General features: G+C 42.0%; 1 protein-coding gene across 1 annotated transcript in view; it reads left to right on the top strand.

Moving 5' to 3' along the window:
- The window catches only part of LOC126507945 (astrotactin-2-like), a 219,576-nt gene extending 204,790 nt beyond the window's left edge, over window positions 1–14,786 (top strand). The window contains exon 3 of the mRNA XM_050152803.1: window positions 14,388–14,786. Within this exon, the coding sequence (XP_050008760.1) occupies window positions 14,388–14,786 (399 nt within the window). The remainder of the gene's footprint in view (window positions 1–14,387) is intronic.
- The last annotated feature ends 5,836 nt before the right edge of the window (window positions 14,787–20,622 follow it).

The raw sequence follows: 20,622 nt of genomic DNA on the forward strand, positions 1-20,622 counted from the left end.
TGTCTACTGCTCACGGTGGATGTCCCTGTACTCTGAGTGACATTTTCCTCTTAGAATATTTCCTTTCTTTTTTAACATGATCATGCTAATTATTCAGACATTTACATAAGTAAGCAAAAGTAAAGCATTTCAACTAGATAATGAAGGTTAACTTGAAATTTCTATCCCATGTACATTCATCGTTTTTCATGTTGCTTCAAAAAGGTAGAAAGAACTGAAGGAATGTTGTAATATGAGTGGCGGGGCTGCGTCCCCAGCACCCCAGCCACCTGGCTAGCTTATGCCCCGAAATAATTACACAGACACTGTATTCTTTTAACCACTGCTTGGCCCATTAGTGTCAACCTCTTAACCCATTTCTAATCATCTATGTAGTACCATGAGGTGTGCTTACCAGGAAGATTCTAGCCTACATCCATCCTGGGTTGGAGCTGCCCGGGAGCCAGGAGCCTGGTGTCTCTGCTCCAGAGAGCAGGGCTGTCAAGTCTGAGCTCACTTCCTCTTCCTCCCAGCATTCTGTTCTGTTTACTACTCCCACCTATGTTTTAACCTATCAGGGCCAAGCAATTTCTTTATTGCTTAACCAATGATATCAACTGATTGATATATGACACTCCCACATCAAAGGAAGGAAACAGCTATTTGATTCACGGATTCAGAAGTTTCAGTTCATTGTTGCTTGGCCCTGTTGTTATTTCTTGAACTGAAGCAAAGCATAGACAGCAGAGCAAATCTTACTTCAAGACAGCTAGAAAACAGAAAGAAGGGAGAGCTCTGTGGTGAGACAGAACTTCAGAGATAAAATTGCAGAGTCCACATCCTCCTGCTTGTCCTCTTATAGAACCAAGGACTACCAGCCAAGGGGTGGCCCCTCCGACAATTCCTGGGATTTTTCCCATCAATCATTAATTTTGAAAACACCCTAAAGGCTTGTCTACAGTCTGATCTTTTGGAAGCATTTTCTCAATTAATGATCCCTCCTATCTGATGACTCTAGCTTGTGTCAAGTTGACATAAATCAGCCAGTACAAATAGTGATAGTTTTGAGAGTATGTTGTAGTTGTGTTTGGCTACACAATCATCTGCACATAATACTTGGTAACTTTCCGATATTTTTATGGGCTTCATCTAATCTAATTCTCCCATTCACTCTAAGAGTCAGGTAAGGTTAGTTATTGTTGCTAGTTGATTGGTGAGGAATGTAGGCTACAAGAGGGTAAGTCACTCTCCCAATATCTCATTAAAAGGATTCAATTCCCAGTTCTAGCTTCCCTGAGCCTGACACAGATCAAGCTTCAGCATTATTCTATGTCATTTTGCCTCTGAATAAAGATGGAAAGTCCCACAGGAACTGGAAGCAGTCCCTCCTCACTGTTACCAGCTGGTCCCGAGGCTCCCAGCTTGCTCTGCCGCACAGAAGGAAGGACAGTTCCTCAAACCAATCATAGACACAGAAGTGGGAAGGATTCCTCCATGAGTTAGGGACAGAAGCTACAGTAAAAAAGGGCCCACCTCTAAACACAATAATTGAAACACAGAAAAACCTGGGAGGGATCTGCACCTGTTAGCATTGCAGTGAAATTTTGAAAAGTATATTGATTAAAAAAGGGAAAACAATGTAGATGCTTTGGGAGATGGGTGGAGGAAATAAAGCCCTCCTAGGAAGGTTTTTGTGTGAGTATAATAATAATAACAGCAATTTAGTGAGAACATTCTATTGATGCAGTTAATAGATACTGGGTTTTTAGAATTCCTGGAACCTCCTCACCTAAAACAGCTTGAAAGATGAGAAAAGGAATGAAACAGTTAGAGATTAACATTTTATCTTTGCTAATGTGAAAAGCTCTGATAAGGAATATGTCAGATAAGCTCTTCCCTAGTCAACCTAAATACCAAGTGTTTGATACCCTATCATGTGGACATTGTTCTCTTTAAAACCAAAGTATTAGTCAGAGTCCTTCCTAAGGTAAAGAAGAAGTAAAGAGAGGCCCGAGTCCTCATTCCATTTCCTCTCTGTTTCCTTGAGCCCTTACCTCAGTGGGAAGCCTCAGGACATGGCTAGAGAACAAGGAAGAATTTGTGACCAAAATAAAAGGGTTCTCCTAAATGTAGTTGGCCAAGGATTGGGGCTAGACCTAAAGGATGGGTGCCTCTCTTCCTACTTTTTCCTTCTGCTCACCCCATATTTCCACCCACTCTATCTATTCCCTTTCAAAGTCTCCCCAAATCTGCAATGTCAAGGAGTACCTCATCCTTCTCTTATCCTGAAAACATTTCAAAAGACCCCATTTGGGGTCTTAAATCAGTGCAGATGAATATTCATCCACTGTATCTGGATAACCTCATGTAAGAAATCATTAACCTTACCTAACTTCCTGGGCGAATTGGAAAATCAAATTAAATGTTGAATGCACTCTCACAGGCAGAAGAATGAGATTCAGAGACGAAATCAACCTACCTGTGAGCACTGGCTCAGAAAGTGTCATGGGTGGTATTTGAATCTGACTGCTCCTCATCTGCCATGGTTTGTCAGGCCTAAGATACCAACATCAAACCCACCTGGTGACCATGCTTCCTCTGTGAGTTCTGCAGGTTAGAAACAGAACAGGAAATTCTTAGGACGAAATCAGTTTGTGGATGTCTAGATCTCTCAGGGAGATTGAAGGGACTGTATGCAAGCTGTGAATTTTTCTGCACAAAAATATTTTTGCCTATTTCGTTTCAATTGAGCCCTAAGCCTTCTCTGTGGAATTTCTTCTCCTAAGTCCAAATGTTCTCTTCCTACAATGCATGTACCATTTGATCTTCTGCTCGGCACAGACACCAGGAATTTAAAAAGAAAAAGAAAAAAAAAGAGGCCTATTTCTATCTCTCTTGGCTATTTTCTTTCCTGGTTGAATTTCTTTAGTTTTAATATTATGTATTTCTTCAGAGGCTGCTGAATTTGAATAATGGAACCAGTAGTCTTTCCACAGCATAACAAAGTGGATAGTAAACTGCCAGGAATTCATATCCATCCAGCCTCAGTATTGAAAGCAATCATTTTCAGATGTCATTGGTGAAGGAAATTGACTTGAAGTTATCATGGACTCCAGGTGGGACTTGAATCCATGACTACTATCATTTTAAAAAGAGAAATGCAAAGAGACACAGGAAAGAGTGAAATGAAGATGGACACATAAATTAAATGCTGCTGCCATATCCAGGGGATATTGATTTAGATTTTGATCAATAAAACAGTTGGTAGATCCCTTGAATCAGTAGAAAGAACATGGTCCACTGGTTTACCCTGAGGATTGATTTCTATTGTCAAGGGGAAGAGTGACTTGAAGTGTGAAATTATTAGCAGTAGTAAAATCAGGCCTGGAGAGAGAACTCATTGTATAATAAACTTTCTGTGGGAGCATTATTACCTAAATTCAGATCCCCAACACTCAATTACAAAGTTGGGCATGATGGTGCTGAGGGCCAGAGACTGGAGAGCCCTGAGACTCTCTCTGGCAACCCTCTTCTAACCAATCATTAAAGTGCATATTCACCTGGAGAACCTGTCTCAAAAGATGAGGTGCATTTAATAAAGATAGTTGATGTTGACCTCTGACCTTTGTGGATGTACGCACATGTACATGTACACACGTATGTGTATGCACACATACACCACCCACACAAGAGTAAAGCATTAGGTAGGGAGACAATTATCTTTGCTAACTTTAGGTTCTCAATATTGTGAGCTCTGTTTTGTTTGTTTTTTTTGTTTGTTCTGTTTTTCTTTAAGTTGGGAGTTCAAATCAGGAAGATGAGGAGGAACAAGTGAAGCATCCCAACCCTCCCATCAGGAATGGGGACAACATTTGCCCCTGGTCCTGTCAGTGTACACACTGGCCTCCTATTGAGTCTGTTGTCTTCCTATTCCTTATTATTCCTGGGCATCTCATGATTGACTCCCTGCCCCAGATAATTCAAAGTCCTGGGGATTTCCTGATCAGTCTCAGTGGGGGAGATCCTGAGGTCCTTACGACAATTGACAGGTCCATCACCAATGGCCAAAAAATGGCAGGAAAAGTGCACCTCTGAAAAGACTCCTATTGTGTGACTGGTAATAGGTTTTGAAGAAGCTTGTGGAAGATGACAGAAGCACTGGACTCAGTGGCAATCCTCCGGATATGTGGCATTGCTGTGGTGGTTGCAGTTATCTTGCCAGAGTTAGTGAGTGGTGCTGTTTAGAGTCCTCTTCCTTTCATGACAGTTTCTGTACTCAGTATTGTATACAAATCGTTCTGCAACATACAGTTATTTTGTGGGCAAAACCAGAGGCAGGGGATTCCTTGCATAGAAAATCAAGATGGCAGGCATGGAGCAAGGGCCCAACAAGCAGAGCCCATGAGGACTGGAGTTTAGTTTCCCATCATTCACCTAAATGACAGGTGGGCATGGCAACCCACACTGAACCTCAACACCCAGAGGTCAGAGACATGGCATCCTTAGAACAAGGGACTGTGTCTCTTTGCTTAACTAGTGTGCTCTGTGTTCAAGCAACCCTGCCTCAATATATAAGCTGATTCTGAGTGTCACCCTCTAACATCTATCTGCACATATGAATTTGCATGCATACCAACAACTAGGGAAAAGAAGGTGGCAACAGCAAGGCTTAAAATAAGGAGGCTGGCCCAGAGCTTTATAGCCTATCAACTTGGATTTAGACCCAAATTCAGTGCTTTTGATCTACATCCTGGCTGGCCTCTTTCATGGAGTGCTCCAGTATTTCCATACATATGCAGGAGCTGCAGTAGTTTGAAAGTCTGGAGTTTGGACCAAATTTTGTTTCTTTTTCTCAAACATCAGAGACTAGCTATATGTAAATATCTTTGCCTCCTAATAATTCCTATAGCGTGCATTCCTTTCCCAAAAATCAATAAGGGATTAAAAGCATTAATTTCTTCATTCTTTAAATATGTCTGGTCTCTGGCTGAGCATAGGATTCTGAAATAGTTTAGGAACATCCCTGGGCTCAAGGAGCTAACGCTACTTAGAGAACCATCCTATTCATTCATTCATTCATTCATTCATTCATTCATCTTTCATAAATAGCCACAATTATTTGTTAAAAGCCAACAGTGTACTAAGAGTTAGTCTTCATTCTGAAGAAGAAAATAAATCATTGCCATTTATTAATAATCAAAATTCTATTCCTATTGGGGCACAAAACATTGAACACATTAGCAGGGAATATTACTGAGTGCAGGGAAAATAGTGGGATAATGGAAGCCAATTGAAGACAAGGGAGACAAGTCTTAGAATTGAGTGAAGGTGAGGGCTACAGTGAGAAGAAAAGGCTCATGAACAGAGATCCAGTTGCAGGTTCCTCCCCTGCTTTGGGGCCTTTGTTTCTCTATTATAATTTTTAAAGACCTTGCCTATAGGAAACTTACTTTACATGCCTTGACTTTGAGTTCTAGACTACAGAGTTACTTCAGGAATCTCTATAGTTGGCGTAGTGCTGACGGTTGGCATAGGGGTGGTAATCTCTTTGTAGAATTGTGAGCCTGCACTGAGATGAAGGGTGAAGGCTATTCTCATCACCCCCTTCTCAGCATCTCCTCTCTGATGGTGACAATTCCTGGATGGTAACAGCACATGGATTTGGACTGTAAAAGCAAATGTGTGCTCTGACAGTAACCAACCCTGCAACCTCGGGCAAAGTGCCCTGTTGGAGGCTTAGTATCCTCAATTGCTAAATGAAGTTAAGGATGCCTAACCTATTTGGCTGCTGCGGCCGTCGAGTTTATGTTTCCTAAACCATCATGAATCTGAGGTGTGGATTCTTTTTTGGCTTCTTTAGTTTATAAGGGACAAGGGACAGACTAAGGTTTTTGATTCCTTCTTCAGTACATTTTTTCCTAAGCCAGAACTCATGACACCATCATTCTGTGAGCACTGGTGTGTTAGATCCTCTTTGTGCAGTTGTGCAATTAATCTTCACAATGCTGTCATTCAGTGGAGACTATTGTCTTTCGCTTTCAAATGAAAGAGCAGAGGCTCCAGAAAATGCATTGACTACCTAGGGCTTTCCAATTGGTAAATGACAGTGAGGACACTACAGCTGTTGCCTACTGTGTTCTCAGTGGGCTCTCTAGTAATTCAGTCCTACTTTGGGTGGGAATATACCTGATTGAATGGGTAGCTCTCCTCCCTTTTAATTTGTCTTTAATTGGAGTACCAGGGAAGTGTATTTTATTCCTGCTCCCTCTATGATTTGCAATGGAAGCTGTGTGAAACTCTTTGCTCCTCACTGTTTCCCCCGGCATAGATTTTATCCAACTGTGTACAGTAGTAATTATCTTCTTGCATATCTATTCCCCCAAACAACTGCAACTTTTTCAAGGGCAAATCTGTGCATTTCTAAATCCAGGCAAAGAGTTTGCACAGGGTTGGGATATAGCAACAAGGTGTTACAATTAAGACCTTGAACAGGAGGATTGTGAGCTTGAGGCCAGCATGGGTAACACACGGTAAGTTCCAGATTGGAGTTAGGCAACGTTGTGTGATCTTATTTCAAAATGGAAAACATAGTGTCAGCTTGTCTAATCTCTCCCACAACTCATTTGGGTGAGTGTCACTATTCCCAAGTTAGAGCTGGGAAAAATCATAGACGTTCCTAAGGTCACAACAATGGAAAGGTGACAAACAAGGTCGAGACAAAGTGAACTGGACTCTGTCTGTTTCCAGATGTGCTTTAGCAGTGCAGAGAATGACCAGACCTAGGAATTTGGGCAGAGCCCCTTCCTGACCCCAGTGTCCAACTGTTTATCTCAGTACTAAAAGAATGGGAAGAGAATGAATCCTTCTCAGTCTCCTACCCTCCCCATTATTCATCCTTGCAAGTGGGCTCTGACGCAGAGATTGAGGGGCCACCTGAGGATATAGAGTGGGGTACTGATTTATGTTAAATGGCCTGTGTGAATTATCCTCTGCTCTCTGTTACTTACAGATGGAGAATTGCCAGACAGTTGTAGGTGTACTTCAGCCATCGAGCCTCAGAGAGGCATTCATAATGGACGCATTCATTCATTCTTTCAACGATCTACTAGGTGCCATGAGCCATTCACACTCATTCTGAAAAACAATGAAACCTGGCCCTTCCATTCATTGATTCTCAGAATAGACATAAAGTAGGTGCATAATGACACCTACTCACTGTCAGACCCTGGAATACATCCTGAGAAATATATAGCTGATTAAGGGTCTGCTTATGCAAGTTGCACTACAGTTCCCCATGCTCTATTATAGACAGGCATGAGTCAGTGGGGAGAGCAAATGGGCACTTGACCCAGCTGGGAAAAGTATATTTTTGAGAATCTGTGACTCTGGAGTTAAGCCTTAAAGGACTAAATAATACAATCAGGTGGGGGCAATTTAGTTAGAGGATCAGTTTGATCAAGAATGCAGAAGCAAGTTGTGTAACTGCTGCAGCGCCTTTACCAGATTTGCAGTGCCAGGCCAAGAGGCAAAAAAAAAAAAAAAAAAAAAAAAAGCCTAGAGATTTTCCATCTGTCCCAAGATCTCCAAGACCAATTTTGGCTTTGTAATCTTCTAGAATATCATCTAGCAAGGAGGACTGCGGTCGGCCATTTGGGCTAGTCTTGCTGGTACACATCTATAATCCCAAAATTGGACAGGCAGAAGCAGGAAGATCTCACATTCAAAGCTTACTTGGACTAAGAAGCAAGTTCCAGACCAGCCTGTGTGGTTCTATCTGAAAATATACCAATTAATACAGAGGTAGCGAAAATATTTTTAAAAGCACGCAGTTTTACCTTCTCACTCCAAAGAGGAGACATGGGCATGCCTCACAGCCTGGAGGCAGAATCGCATGCAGGTACACCATCAAGACTATCTCATACCACTGGGTATGGCAAAAAAAGTGACCTCATAATGCTTGATGTTTTTAAGGGAAATAAGGTTTGTACTCAACAATAGGAATGTTATATCTCCTTAGTTCTGCCAAATGCGGCTCATTGTGTTGAATGTGGTGATGTATAACAATATTTCATTGAGTTCTCCACATGTCTCCTTAGTTACATGTTAGTAACCCTGCTTGCGGATGAGAAAGGAGGAAACGTAAGTGAATTAACCACAGTAGAGCCATGGTCCCAGCTAAGCCTGACTGGCTCCTGGTCAGGACTTCAGGCCTGAGTGTTCACTGGCTCTCCTTCGGATACATTGCTACAGGATTCAGATGTGTGAATATTTAGCTCCTTTTCCAATGTGACCAAAAGATGGCTAAGTATATTTAAACTGGAAGGCGGTAGGTGGAAAAGGAATACATTCAAAGAACAACAGTGTTTCTGCCTTTTCCGAACCCTTTGGCGTTGTCTTGAGAAATAAAATATGCATCTAAGACATACATGATAAATCGGTGACTTGTTTAAAAGAAAATACTTTTTATTTTCTTTAATGAGGCCTTCTTAAACAGGTCAACCATTATATCCCTAGAGGCAAAGAAATAAATGTAGATAAATGTAACTAATTATATACATGCAGAAGGGTGTGGGTATGTAGTTACAGATGTGAATTTGTATAAGTAGCTTTATGCAACACCTTATCTTTTAATGTGCATTTATCTTCTTTTAGCTAATTGATTGTTTATGCATAAACACATCTTTTATTCCATTATGGGCTAAGATCTTGCATAACCAAGGGTATATTATTCAGGAAGTCTTTAATACTTAGAAAGGTCGTTCTCTGGCCCAATGACAGAATCCAGACCTCATTGTCATCATTGGTACTTTCTTCTTCCCCCGTCCTGCCAATCAATCTTTCTATTCTGTTACATATGTCTTATATCAACCACAGTTGTTAAATAGTTGACTGCCCACCTCTACTGCCTTAGTTTCAGTTTTCATAATCGCTCTTAGACCTAGGGCTCTTAGTTGCTGGTATCAGTTACCCATGTACTTTGAACCAGTTGATTTTTTACATGACTTTCCTGTACATTTAGTTCATTTTTCTCGCCTCTGCTCATTCCTCACTAGATGATAACAGCAACCTTATCCCTACCCCAGCTGAGAAAACCACAGTTATCCCTTTTCCAAATAACTCCAGGAGCACAAATTTGTCCCATATAAAAACTACTGTTTAAACTTGCCATCAGAAACCTTGGTGGCCATCTTGATTTCTGTCTCCCTGCTACACCCAATGTGATCATTCTGCAGGTCACAGCATCTTTTTACCAGCCTATAGCAAAATTAAACTCTACTGAGTCCTCATGAGTATCTCGAAAGTGTACATTGGAGACTAGGTTACTCAAAAAGATGGAGACCTGTGTGACAAGCACTTGACTCCACACCCCCAGACTCCCAACTGAGTCGATGAGGGATGAACTCGATCTCTGTCTAGCTCAGCATTCACTGTGGTAGGAAAATGGTTTGAGAGTTACAGAAGAAGGGAGATAAAGCCAAGATCACTCACATTCATTAAAAGGATCACAATGAAAGATAACACAAACTGGAGGAAAATGGAAGGTCACAGGACCTCTTTCATTAAGCAAATTTTCCTGATTGACAAGCTTATTAGTAACTTTGATGGATACTGACTATAAACTCTGCCTTTGAAACCTTTGTGGACATGCTGTGATCTTGGCCAAATCACTTTCATTTTTTTTCCAGTGATAGAAACACGTTTCTTATCTGCACCACAAAGGGATCAGATTACTTTCTTAGAGTCCTCACAGCTTATGCATAGACTGAAGCCCCAGAGGGACTTCTCAGACAACCTGGAGGCCTGTGCCATGCTACCAAACTAACTTTGTCACTAGGCATCTGGCCAAAAAGAACATCCTCTGGGTCACCTGCCCAAAGCTATAATGGGGCTGGCTGCCAGGGACCAGAAACAAGCGGCAACAAGGGAAGGCCATTACTTGGGAGAATATGCATGTTCACAGCCCTGAGGATTAAAGGCCCGTGCTCTTATCACTGCTGAACAGAGTATTATAAATCCAGTCTTAGAATACAAAATCCCCTGGCGGCTTGGCCATTGTGAGGGAATATTAAAAAGGCTGGAGACAGAAATAATCAGTTTCCGAATGACACATTGTCAAATAAAGCATTTTCCACATTATCTTTGTCTTTCCTTTCTCTTGCTTCTTCTGCCATGTCTGGATATTTTAACATGGAAAGTAGATGAAAACGAAGCCAGGCTGAAAGCATACTAACTCTGCCTTCTCTGAGTTCTCTGTTGGTAGGGTGTTGGGAGTGCCGGCTTTTAGACTCAGCAATTTATGAGTGTTAATATTGTTTGTGTAAGCAAACTCAGAGAAGGTGCTCAGATAAAAAGCAAAGCTGCTAAGGGGTCATACAGATTATCACCAGGAGCTCCATGCATGCTGTGGTTGGAGCTAATGACAGGGTCTTGTATTTGCATTTTTCTGATGTGTCAGTGAGGTTTTTAGGCACCTGTGTGTTTCTTGCAATTTCTGTACAGGCAATGCACCAAATACTAGCAAACAGCAGTTCAGAACCCGGACTGGAAAGCTGGTCAGGCAGGCAGATGATCCACTGGCAGCAGTGTAGTCAGATAAATTGTAGCCCTCAAAGACTGAGAGGAAGGAAGAAGCAAAGATCCTGTGATGGTTCATGTGAATCACAGAATGATGAGTCTGAGAATGTGTGTATACAACACACCTCTATATGTATTTGTGAGTGCGTTTCTGAAGAGGTTTAATGCAGTGGTAAAAGACTCATCTGAAATGTTGTAGCACTATCCCATGGGTTAGATAGAATAAAAGGGGGGGGGCAAAGAAGAGATTCTGCATTCTTTCTGTCTCTTCTCTAATGCCACGATATATAATGGACTGAAACTATCAGCAAAATAAATATTTCCTCTTCCCTTCTTTGCTTTATCAACTGTTTATTCATGGTGATATAGAGTCAATGAGATGTCCACAGAAGACATAATCTCTAAACTGAAAAGCTGGGGACTCATAATGAGCACGTCATCTTCCTGCTGCTCCTACAATAAACTATCATAGGCTAGGTGGCTTAGAACCAAATAAAGCCACTCTCTCATAGCTCATGCAAATGCCATCAGGGTCATTGATTCTGGAAGCTCTGTTGGAGAGGCTGCTACAGATTGTGAAAAGAAGACCCATGGACCAGTAGTATCCTTTGCTTGTAACTAGGTCACTCTAACCTCTGGCTCTGTGTTCACCTTACCTTCTTTCTATGGGGTCCTGCCTCTATATTCTCTCCTCTTAAAAAGACAGAAGCCATTTTGTTTAGGGTCCTTTCTAATTTCATATGCTCTCATCTTAAGGAATCAGATCTACAAAGTTCCAATTACCAAATGAAGTCACCTCTTAAGATTCTGTGAGGGCATGTTCCTCGGGTACCTAATTCACTGCACTTTAGGTGGAGGGTCAGTGAGTTAACATAAGGGGTCATCAAATTATGGGGACAGGTTAACCAGTCAGTTTTCTCTAGGGTTAGTGATTCCAGGCAGGACAGGTGAGTCTTGCCGAGAATGGAAGCGTGTGAAGGAAGCAGAAGCCCAGTCATGAAGGTTACCGAGTGCCAGGCTGGATGTTAACCTGTGACTGGCTAGAGTAGAGCAGTAGAAAAACTAAATGAACTAAAAGAACTAAAGCTTCTTTCTGTGGTGGAGACTTTTTACTCACATCGCATCTTGTCTTTTTAAATTTTTAGCACAATTTTTTACAGTAGGAATAATCATTTGCAAAGGTGCCATCAGCAAACAGGGAATCAGAGCATCGCAAGTCCAGGACACAGCATTTTCACATCGCAGCCCTCTATGCCCTTATCCTCGCTTGCCTCTGCTGGGGAATCTGTGGCCCATTCTCAGAAACTAAATAGAAAAAGTAATATGATCCTGCAGAGAGATACCTGAGGAAGGAAGATTCCAGAAGAGAAGGGGGTTGGGGGACCCACCTTTTCTCTTTTATTTCTTCCCTCCTCTCACGCTCAGAGCACAGTGAAGTTCCCAGACCCATAAAGAAGTAAATCAAATACCTTTGTCCTCACTTGTGCACTTTCAGACTCACGCAAAGCCACTAACTAACTAACTAATCGATTGCTGTGCTTTTCCTGGGATTTTCAGCCATCATCCATCCTTATTTATCTTAAATAAAGACCCAAGATCTTCCCTCCTTAAAGTAGATGTGGGATCTGGTTGTCCCTGAGACCAAATGGGCTCAGTGCACCAGCCCTGAGCCTTGGCCTCTTCTTGACTTGCTTTATGAAAATCCACAGTCCTCGGCACCTCATCTCTCCCTCTCTCCATGGCTCCTGCTTTACTCTGAAGGATTTTCCAGTCATCAGGGGCTGGGTTTGTTCCTGCTGTGTGCTCAGGACCTGGATACCCCAGCTCTGCTAATACATCAATTGCTTTTTCTTTTTCTCTACTTGTCCCTGGTGAAAGAAGCTGGAGTAGGAATGTGGATCCCTTGGTGTGTGTATCCTTAGCCATTGCTGGTGACTCAACACACTATTTCTCCCTGCTGAGACACTCTTCTTCCTTTCACGAGATTGTCCAAATGAGACAACGGTATAGCAGTGGTCTCTCACGGTCCCTATGCTAAAGCACAGCCCTCCAGTATGTAGTGAGCATTTTCCCACACTTTAGATTTTGACCACCAACCCTTTAGTTGCCTGACTGAGAATATTTATATCTCTTGCTTACCATCTGTCAGTTTCCGGTGAGTTCTCCACACCCGTCAGCTCTCAACTCATCTCCTTTCAAAGAAGCTTTTGACTCACACATTTCACATATACTTGAAAATTTATACATATGCACATCTACATAAACATATGTAATGGAGATACGTTTAATTTGTCTTATTGGTTGCTAAGTTCTGATATCTAGGAAAATATTCCTTGAGTCCTTAATGGAGATCACTGCCAATGTCAAGACACAATTTCAGTTTTCTTCCAATGCTCCCATCCCAAACTTATACCTAGCTACTTTTGAGCCCCAGCCCCTTTGGGAGATGATGCATCTTTTACTATAGTGAATTTTTGGATCTTTTATAAAAGAAAATTATAGTTTAATTGTGTGTGTAGTCAGCAGGATGTCAGGACCACGTTAGTGAAAAGACAGTAATATGTCTTAATAGTATCCACGGCAGTCACCCTCTCTCAAGATGCTGTGTTCAAGGTTAGTTTCTGTTTCCTTGGGGACAAGCTATAGTGACCAGGACTTGGTTGTGCCTGCAGTCAGATTATGGTCTAACTGCTTGAATGAAATGGAAAGAATATAATCTTTAGAATTAAGACACAAAATCACACAAAATGAATTAGCAAGCATAATGTTCCAATCCCATTTCCACACCATGCCCCCTTCACATATACCCAGGGTGCCCCTCTCCCTGTGTGGTATCACACCAGCAGAACTGAACAGAGTGGCACCTCGTCTCCAAAGTGTAGAACATGATACAAAGGGAGGAAAGAGCGATAATTCCAGTGCAGGTTTTTCTGGCATTGTGGAGACTAGGGGAGACTCTAAGATGCCTACTGTCCACCGTTGGCCGGGACCAAGGAGATAAATGCATATTTGGGGAAGAGTTTCCCCTTAGGAACTCTTAGAGCAGATCATTTCATGAATTTTACAAGTCAGTTTAGTTACATTTGTAGACATGGCGCCATATTTCTCAGTAATGTATCATCTGCGGAGGCGGGAGGTTAAAGAATTAACGTCAGTTTTCTTTAAGTTCCTGAGTAAAGGAGCCTTACAAAGCTTTGCTATCATTCCCCTGTTTATTCACACATTCTACTACATTTTTAAGCACCGACTTTGTCCCAGGCCCCTTCTTGAAAATCAAAGACTAAAAGGACTGAAAAGTGAACACAATATAAACTGTAGAAATGTTTGGATTTGATAATGCAATCTAATACTGTCTTAAGGTTGTAATAGGGTGTATGGAATGTTACTACTGCTTAAGCCCTTAGAGAACTCACTTTGTAGATAATAAAATAAGGCTGAGAGAGTTTGATGGATTGTTCTGGGTTTGCCTAGCTGGTAGTAAGAAGAGGAAGGCAGCCACCTGCATTTAACAAGCAAGATGGTTCTAACATGGCTATAAGCAATGTCCTTTCTTTTCATATCAAACTTATAAAGAAAGATGAGTAAGACTCTTACTCATTCTTGATGACTGAGGAATGAAAACATAGAGAAGTCAAACTGTTTCCTCAAAGTTTCATGGTTTGTTGACAAAAGAAAAAAAAAGCTGGCCTAGGAAGTAGTGTCTCTCTAGCTATAAAACCACAATTTTTGTAATCCGTAGACCCCGGGCTAAGTGAGACAGATAGGAAAGCAGTCCGCGCTACAAACAACAAACCAATGGCCCGTATCTCTGCTCTTCTTTCTTCCTACTCCAGGGTGGACTCATTGCACTGCTGCTCCTGTTGCTGGTGTTCACAGTGGCACTATATGCCCAGCGGCGCTGGCAGAAGCGCCGGCGCATCCCCCAGAAGAGCGCAAGCACGGAAGCCACTCATGAGATTCACTATATCCCGTCAGTGCTGCTCGGCCCTCAGGCCAGGGAGAGCTTCCGTTCCTCCAGGCTTCAGGCACACAACTCAGTCATTGGTGTACCCATCCGGGAGACCCCCATCCTGGATGACTACGACTATGAAGAGGAGGAGGACCCACCCAGGCGGACCAACCATGTCTCACGTGAGGATGAATTCGGCAGCCAGATGACCCATGCCCTGGACAGCTTGGGCCGGGCAGGGGAAGAGAAAGTGGACTTTGAGAAGAAAGGTGAGCCCCTTTAGCATTCTGTCTTTCCTGGGGAATTCTGGGGCATGGAGAGAGGTGCAGGGCTTGGGGGCATAAGCAGGTGCCCAAATCAAACACTGTGAATCTTAGACTTATCTCTCTGCTCTGTTATCATACTCCATCTATTTTTGGTTCTTCTTCAATGACAGAACTAAAGAGTCAGTAACTGGACTTTTGAGGACATCAGAGTTCACTGATAAAAATTATTCTCAGAGTTAACTGCCTGCCTTGACAGTCTTCTCACTGCTGAAACTATGGCCCATTTCTGCACATTCTTCTTAGAAGGTTTTGTGTTTTCTTCTGTGGAGCTTGAAAACTGTCTTTGTCCCTCTTGTCTATAAAGAAAGTGAGGTTGATCTTCTTTCTCCAAGAAATACATAGGGAATTCTGACAAAAGAAAAGTAGAAAGTGCCCATTGCTTTTGTAAATCAGCCTCTTTAGCCTTTCCCAGTGAAACCCACGTCAGACCTTTCACCATCCGGGAGCTGTCTTCCGGATGGAGATTATCATTTTTCACATCTTAGAGTGTGACACCTAAGCTAACACCTTTTATTTTTTGTCCAGCTGGGAATGTTCCAGTGTGAGGAAAATAGAATTTTCACTTTCCTCTGGCTTAATGACATAGCCCACACCACAACATACTCTCCAGCAAACTTGAGATGGAAAACAGAAAGCATCTTTAAGAGGGAAAAAGCAGGTCACCACTATTAGTCTTGCTTACTTTCTTCTTCTCACGATGTCCTTCCTTGCCCCCACCTTCCCCCTTTTCTGCTCTCCCTAGAATGGAGATAGTACATTGTAATGGAGTCTGCACTTAAAGCATGCCATTTGTCAGTAGGTACCACAGTAGAAACAGAGTTGATATTGCAGTATCGCCACTTCTGTGAACCTAGGCAAGTTACACACTCCTCTCCCACCAAATGGTATGGCTGCAAGTGTTCTGCTTTGAAGAGGGGCTGGGAGGTTTTAGTGAGTTAAAACACAGGAAGCCTCAGATTTGCAGTCAATGCCCCCCTGCTACCTGCTTGATATTGATGTTACTCACTTCATCTCTCTTTAAATTGGTTCCAATGGGACAGAAATGTGGAAGACAGACCTCTATCCTGTCCTCAGATAGTGTGGTAGGATTCTTCCTGGATCCGAGTCACGGGGAACGGTTAAGAAACAAAATCCAAAGCTTGAATAGAGCCCCAGGTCTCTCAATGCCACACAGCCAGGATGTGGCAGGGCTGAGCAGCGATCCAGGACCCCAATACTTTAGGAATTAAAGCATCTTTTACTGTATAATGTTCTTGTCAACCATGCATGAACATACAACTGACTGTCCATTTCTCTGTGTTACTGGTTTTTCCCAAGCTTTGTGCTTCTTAAAATGGATAATTTGTTCATTCCAGGTTCCACACAATTTAGCTCCTGGAAAAGGAAAGGAGAGACTGACTTTTAGGACTGTGACAGTAAAAGACAGAACAGTGCTGTATTAGACTGACTGCTGAGAAGTCACGGGAGGGGTCCAGTGAAGTTCGTTACTGAGATGTCTTAGTACCTGTGTCTTTGAGATCACCCACCTCTTAACAGCTTAGAGGTCACTCTTTCTTTGTTGTTTGTGTTTGTTTGTTTTTCAAACAGAACTCTTTTAGACAAAAAACTATTCTCAGTCTCTGAGATTTAAACATCAGTGTTGAAAATGCCAGTCGAAAGTCTAAAGAAAATGAATATATGATTCCTGAAAATTAGGCAGTGGAGTAGAGTACAGGAGGCAAAGGGACCCCTACTTTCCTCAGTTTACTAGTCAAATGTCCTAAAAATGAAACAAACAAAAATCTTGTTAGATGTTATTTATCTCAACATCACAAAGAATTCCATCTGTCCTTGAGAAAGCAAATGCCAGAAGCTGTTCCTCAGCAGTATGGTTCTGAGTTCACAATCTTTCCTTCATGTGCCAGAGATAGACAATTCCACAGAGATCTAGCCACCTCACTGCAGTTCAAACCTGCGCTCTGTTGCCTCTGGTAATCTACAGAGAGAACCATCAAAGTCTGTTCTTTAGAAGGTACAAAGTATGAACAACATGCAGAGATGGGCAATCCATGGGCACTGAGTATCATAATGAAGTTAAGGAATAGGAATAGGCTCCAGTGTTTTAAGTAACATGGGTTAATTATAAGTTACAAGAATTTATGAAAACCTAGCAGAGAATTGTTTCAAGGTTCCAAACTCAAAAGATAAATCATCAAGGAAAAAGAAATATAAATTATTCTGTTTTATCACTGTACACTGTATACCTTTGTGGAATCACCATACTATTCTCCATAAGTATGTATAATTGTTAAAAAAATATTAGGGATGCAAAAAGTGATCCTACAGTCTTTTGAAATTATATTGCCAGAGGTGATTCTATATGCACATTTTATTCTTGGAACTTGCCTTGGGCATTATATTGTCTCAGTCCAACTGAGTTGTACCAACCTTCTTTTGAGCTCAAATATGCAGGTTTGCAAGAAGCAGTATGGAAACTGAAGGGAGACACTTTTAAAGTGATAGCTTCTACGGGTTCATGGCTCAAGGATATTGAGAAGGGCTGATGCTCAAATGGGATACACTGATATACTGTATCCACTGTTAGCAATGGAAACGTTTTTCTGATGCTCCTAAATGCTAGTGGTGTCCCTGAGCTGTGTACCCAGCCAGCACACGGTACTCTCCAAATCTTCCTCCTGTCAAGTAATGGCTTTGTGTTTGATACACTCATGGGATGTTTGCTGGCTGCTGAGAGTTTGTGAGGAGAATGTTCTATGATGCTTTGATTATTTTTTTCTTATTTTCATTATTTTTATTGCTTTATAAATAATACCATTCAAATTTTCCACTTCCCTACTCCTCCCATTTCCCTTCTGCTCCTCCACTCACCCTCCCTCCCTCCCCCTTCAGTCCTAAGAGAGGACAGGGTACCCTGCCCTGTGGGAAGTCCAAGGCTCTCCTCCCTCCATCCAGGCTTAGGAAGGTTTGCATCCAAATAGACTAGGATCCCCAAAAGCTAGTACATGCAGTAAAAATAAATCTCAGTGCCATTATCATTGGTTTCTCAGCTTGCTCCAGTTGTCAGCCACATTCAGAGGGTCCAGGTTGTTCCCATGCTCATTCAGTCCCAGTCCAGCTGGCGTGGTGAGCTCCCATTAGATCAGGCACACTGTCTCAGTGGGTGGACCAATCTCTTGTGGTTCTGACTTTCTTGCTCATATTCTCCCTCCTTCTGCTCTTCAACTAGACCTTGGGAGCTCAGTCTAGTGCTTCAGAGTGGGTCTCTGTCTCTATCTCCATCTGTCACCAGATGAAGGTTCTATGGTGATATTCAAGATAGTCATCAGTCTGACTATGGGACAAGGCCAGTTCAGGCACCCTCTCATCCACTGCCCAGGATCCTAGCTGGGAACATCCCTGTGGACACCTGGGAACCCCTTTAGAGCCAAGCCTCTTGCCTCCAAATGGCTCCCTAAATTAGGATAGCTTCTTCCATGTTCCCATATCCATCCTTCCTCCATCTCAACCATCCCACTCCCACAAGCTCTCCTCAACCCTCTCCTTCTCGCTTCTCTCTCCACCTCTTCCCTTCCCCCAACCTCAACCCCACCCCCATGCTTCCAACTTCTGCCTGCTTGTCTGCTTACAATTTGAAGGAGTATCTATGTATCTATATATGTTTTTCTTTTGGTTCATCTTATGACTTAGCTTTTCTAGGATCGTGAACTATAGGCTCAATGTTTTTTGTTTATGGCTAGAATCTACTAATAAGTGAGTACATCCCATATTTGTATTTTGGGGTCTGGATTATCTCATTCAGGATAGTGTTTCTGTTTCTATCCATTTGCATGCAAAATTCAAGATGTCATTGGTTTTACTGCTGAGTAGTACTCTAATGTGTAAATGTGCCACACTTTCTTTATCCATTCTTCCATTGAGGGGCATCTAGGTTGTTTCCAGGTTCTGGCTATTACATATAGTGCTCCTATAAACATAGCTGAACAAATGCTCCTATAGTATGGTTGAACATCTCCTGGGTATATTCCCAAGAGTGGTATTGCTGGATCCTGAGGTAGGTTGACTCCCAATTTTCTGAAACTGCCACACTGATTTCCAAAGTGGTTGCACAAGTTTGCATTAATATACTGAAACTCACTTTAGTATTTCCTGTGTTGGCCATTATTTAAATTTTTGCAGTAAAAGGGAGATTCCAGACACCACAGTATGTATCGTTACTTATGCGGTGATCTAGGCAGATATTCCTGCATCCTGTCAGACAATTTCTGTAAGGCAGACATATTCCTAAGTGCTGAATTGCTGCATGCAAGAAAATCCACTTTGATCATATTAGACCAAGCATGTGTACTCATTTTCACAATGTATTTTGTATTCCCAGGATTGTATGGAATATTCTCTAGCAAGGTATCTCCTACCCCATTGTAGTATCATATCTTTATTCATATGGCTGCCTTCATTTTATATGTGGACTTTTTTCTCAGTATATTTTGCCCCTCATTAACATTGGTACTAATTTCTTCTGTTGTCAATGGTTGGTCTGCTTACTTCCCCATTGTAATAGTTCCTTGAATGAAGAGATGCTTAAGAAAAGCTTTCCTCTGCTCATCCACATTACCATGTGACCAAAGGTAGAGAAGCTAAATGCATTAATAGCATTATTAAAATAAATACATTAGTAACAGCATTAGATATAAGTAGTGGGCCCCACAGGGATGGGTGCAAAGTTATCACACAGTCTATGAGACACAGATCCAGCAGTTTGAAATTGGTTGTGGCTCGGGATGATAGTCTAGTGATTCTCTGTGTCTGTAGGACACAAGCTAGGAGGGTGGGGAATATTAGACTTTTATTGAGTACCTGCAAGTCTCCTGTTATTTCCCTGTGCATTCTCTCATTAAGCCCCTGTCATTACCTTGAATGGGAGATGTATGAAACTGTTGGGTAGAGAATTATTGCTGCTGCTGTTATTAGCTATCACTAGCTGACTATTCTTTGGGAATTTTCAATGGAGTTTACCATTTGAATTTCATGACAATCATATAAAGGGGATGTATTAACATTGTCCCCACATCTCACAGGATATGGAAAGAAAGTGAGATTAAACAATGTGTTCCACTGCCAGTGGCCCCACAGACTGCCTAAGCCTCACAACTTACCCCCACATTCATTGGGCCTAATTTGATCCTATGCAAGTTACCCTGGTATCAGTCCAAAGTCAGTGATCTCTCACTAGCTCAGTTCAGCTCTTTCTATGGGTTTCACCATCGTGGTCTTGACCCCTTTGCTCATATTATTGTTCCTCACACGTTGGGCTGGTCTCTGGTAGCTCCGCCAAGTACTTCGCCGTAGATCTCTGTATCTGCTTCTTTCAGTGGCTGGTTGAAGGTACTATGTGACGGTTAAGGTAGTCATCAATCTGATTACGGGGAAGGCTAATTAGGCATCCTCTTCCTTGTTGCTTAGTCTTATCTGGGATCATCCTTGTGGATTCCTGATAATTTTCCTAGTGCTATGTTTCTCAATAACCCTTTAATGGCTCCCTCATTCCCTAATGCTTTACCTGGCATCTAAGAGCATATTATTTTTGGAGGTATATCTTGCTCAGCCTAGATATAGTAGTAGGGCATTGGTCATGGCTCAAAGTTAAGTGTCAGACTTTGTTGACTCTCCCTGGTAAGTATTACCCTTTCTGAGAAGTGGATAGAGAAGTGGGGTAGGGGGAAGTTGGAGGAAGCCGGAGGAAGGAAAGAAATAGGAATGGGGATAGCTATGCAAAATAAGAAAGGATTGCATTAA

Source organism: Alexandromys fortis, unplaced genomic scaffold (genome assembly GCF_014885135.2).
Source record: "Alexandromys fortis isolate MF-2015 unplaced genomic scaffold, M_Fortis_MF-2015_v1.1 scaffold_73, whole genome shotgun sequence".
NCBI classification, from domain to species: Eukaryota; Metazoa; Chordata; class Mammalia; order Rodentia; family Cricetidae; genus Alexandromys; species Alexandromys fortis.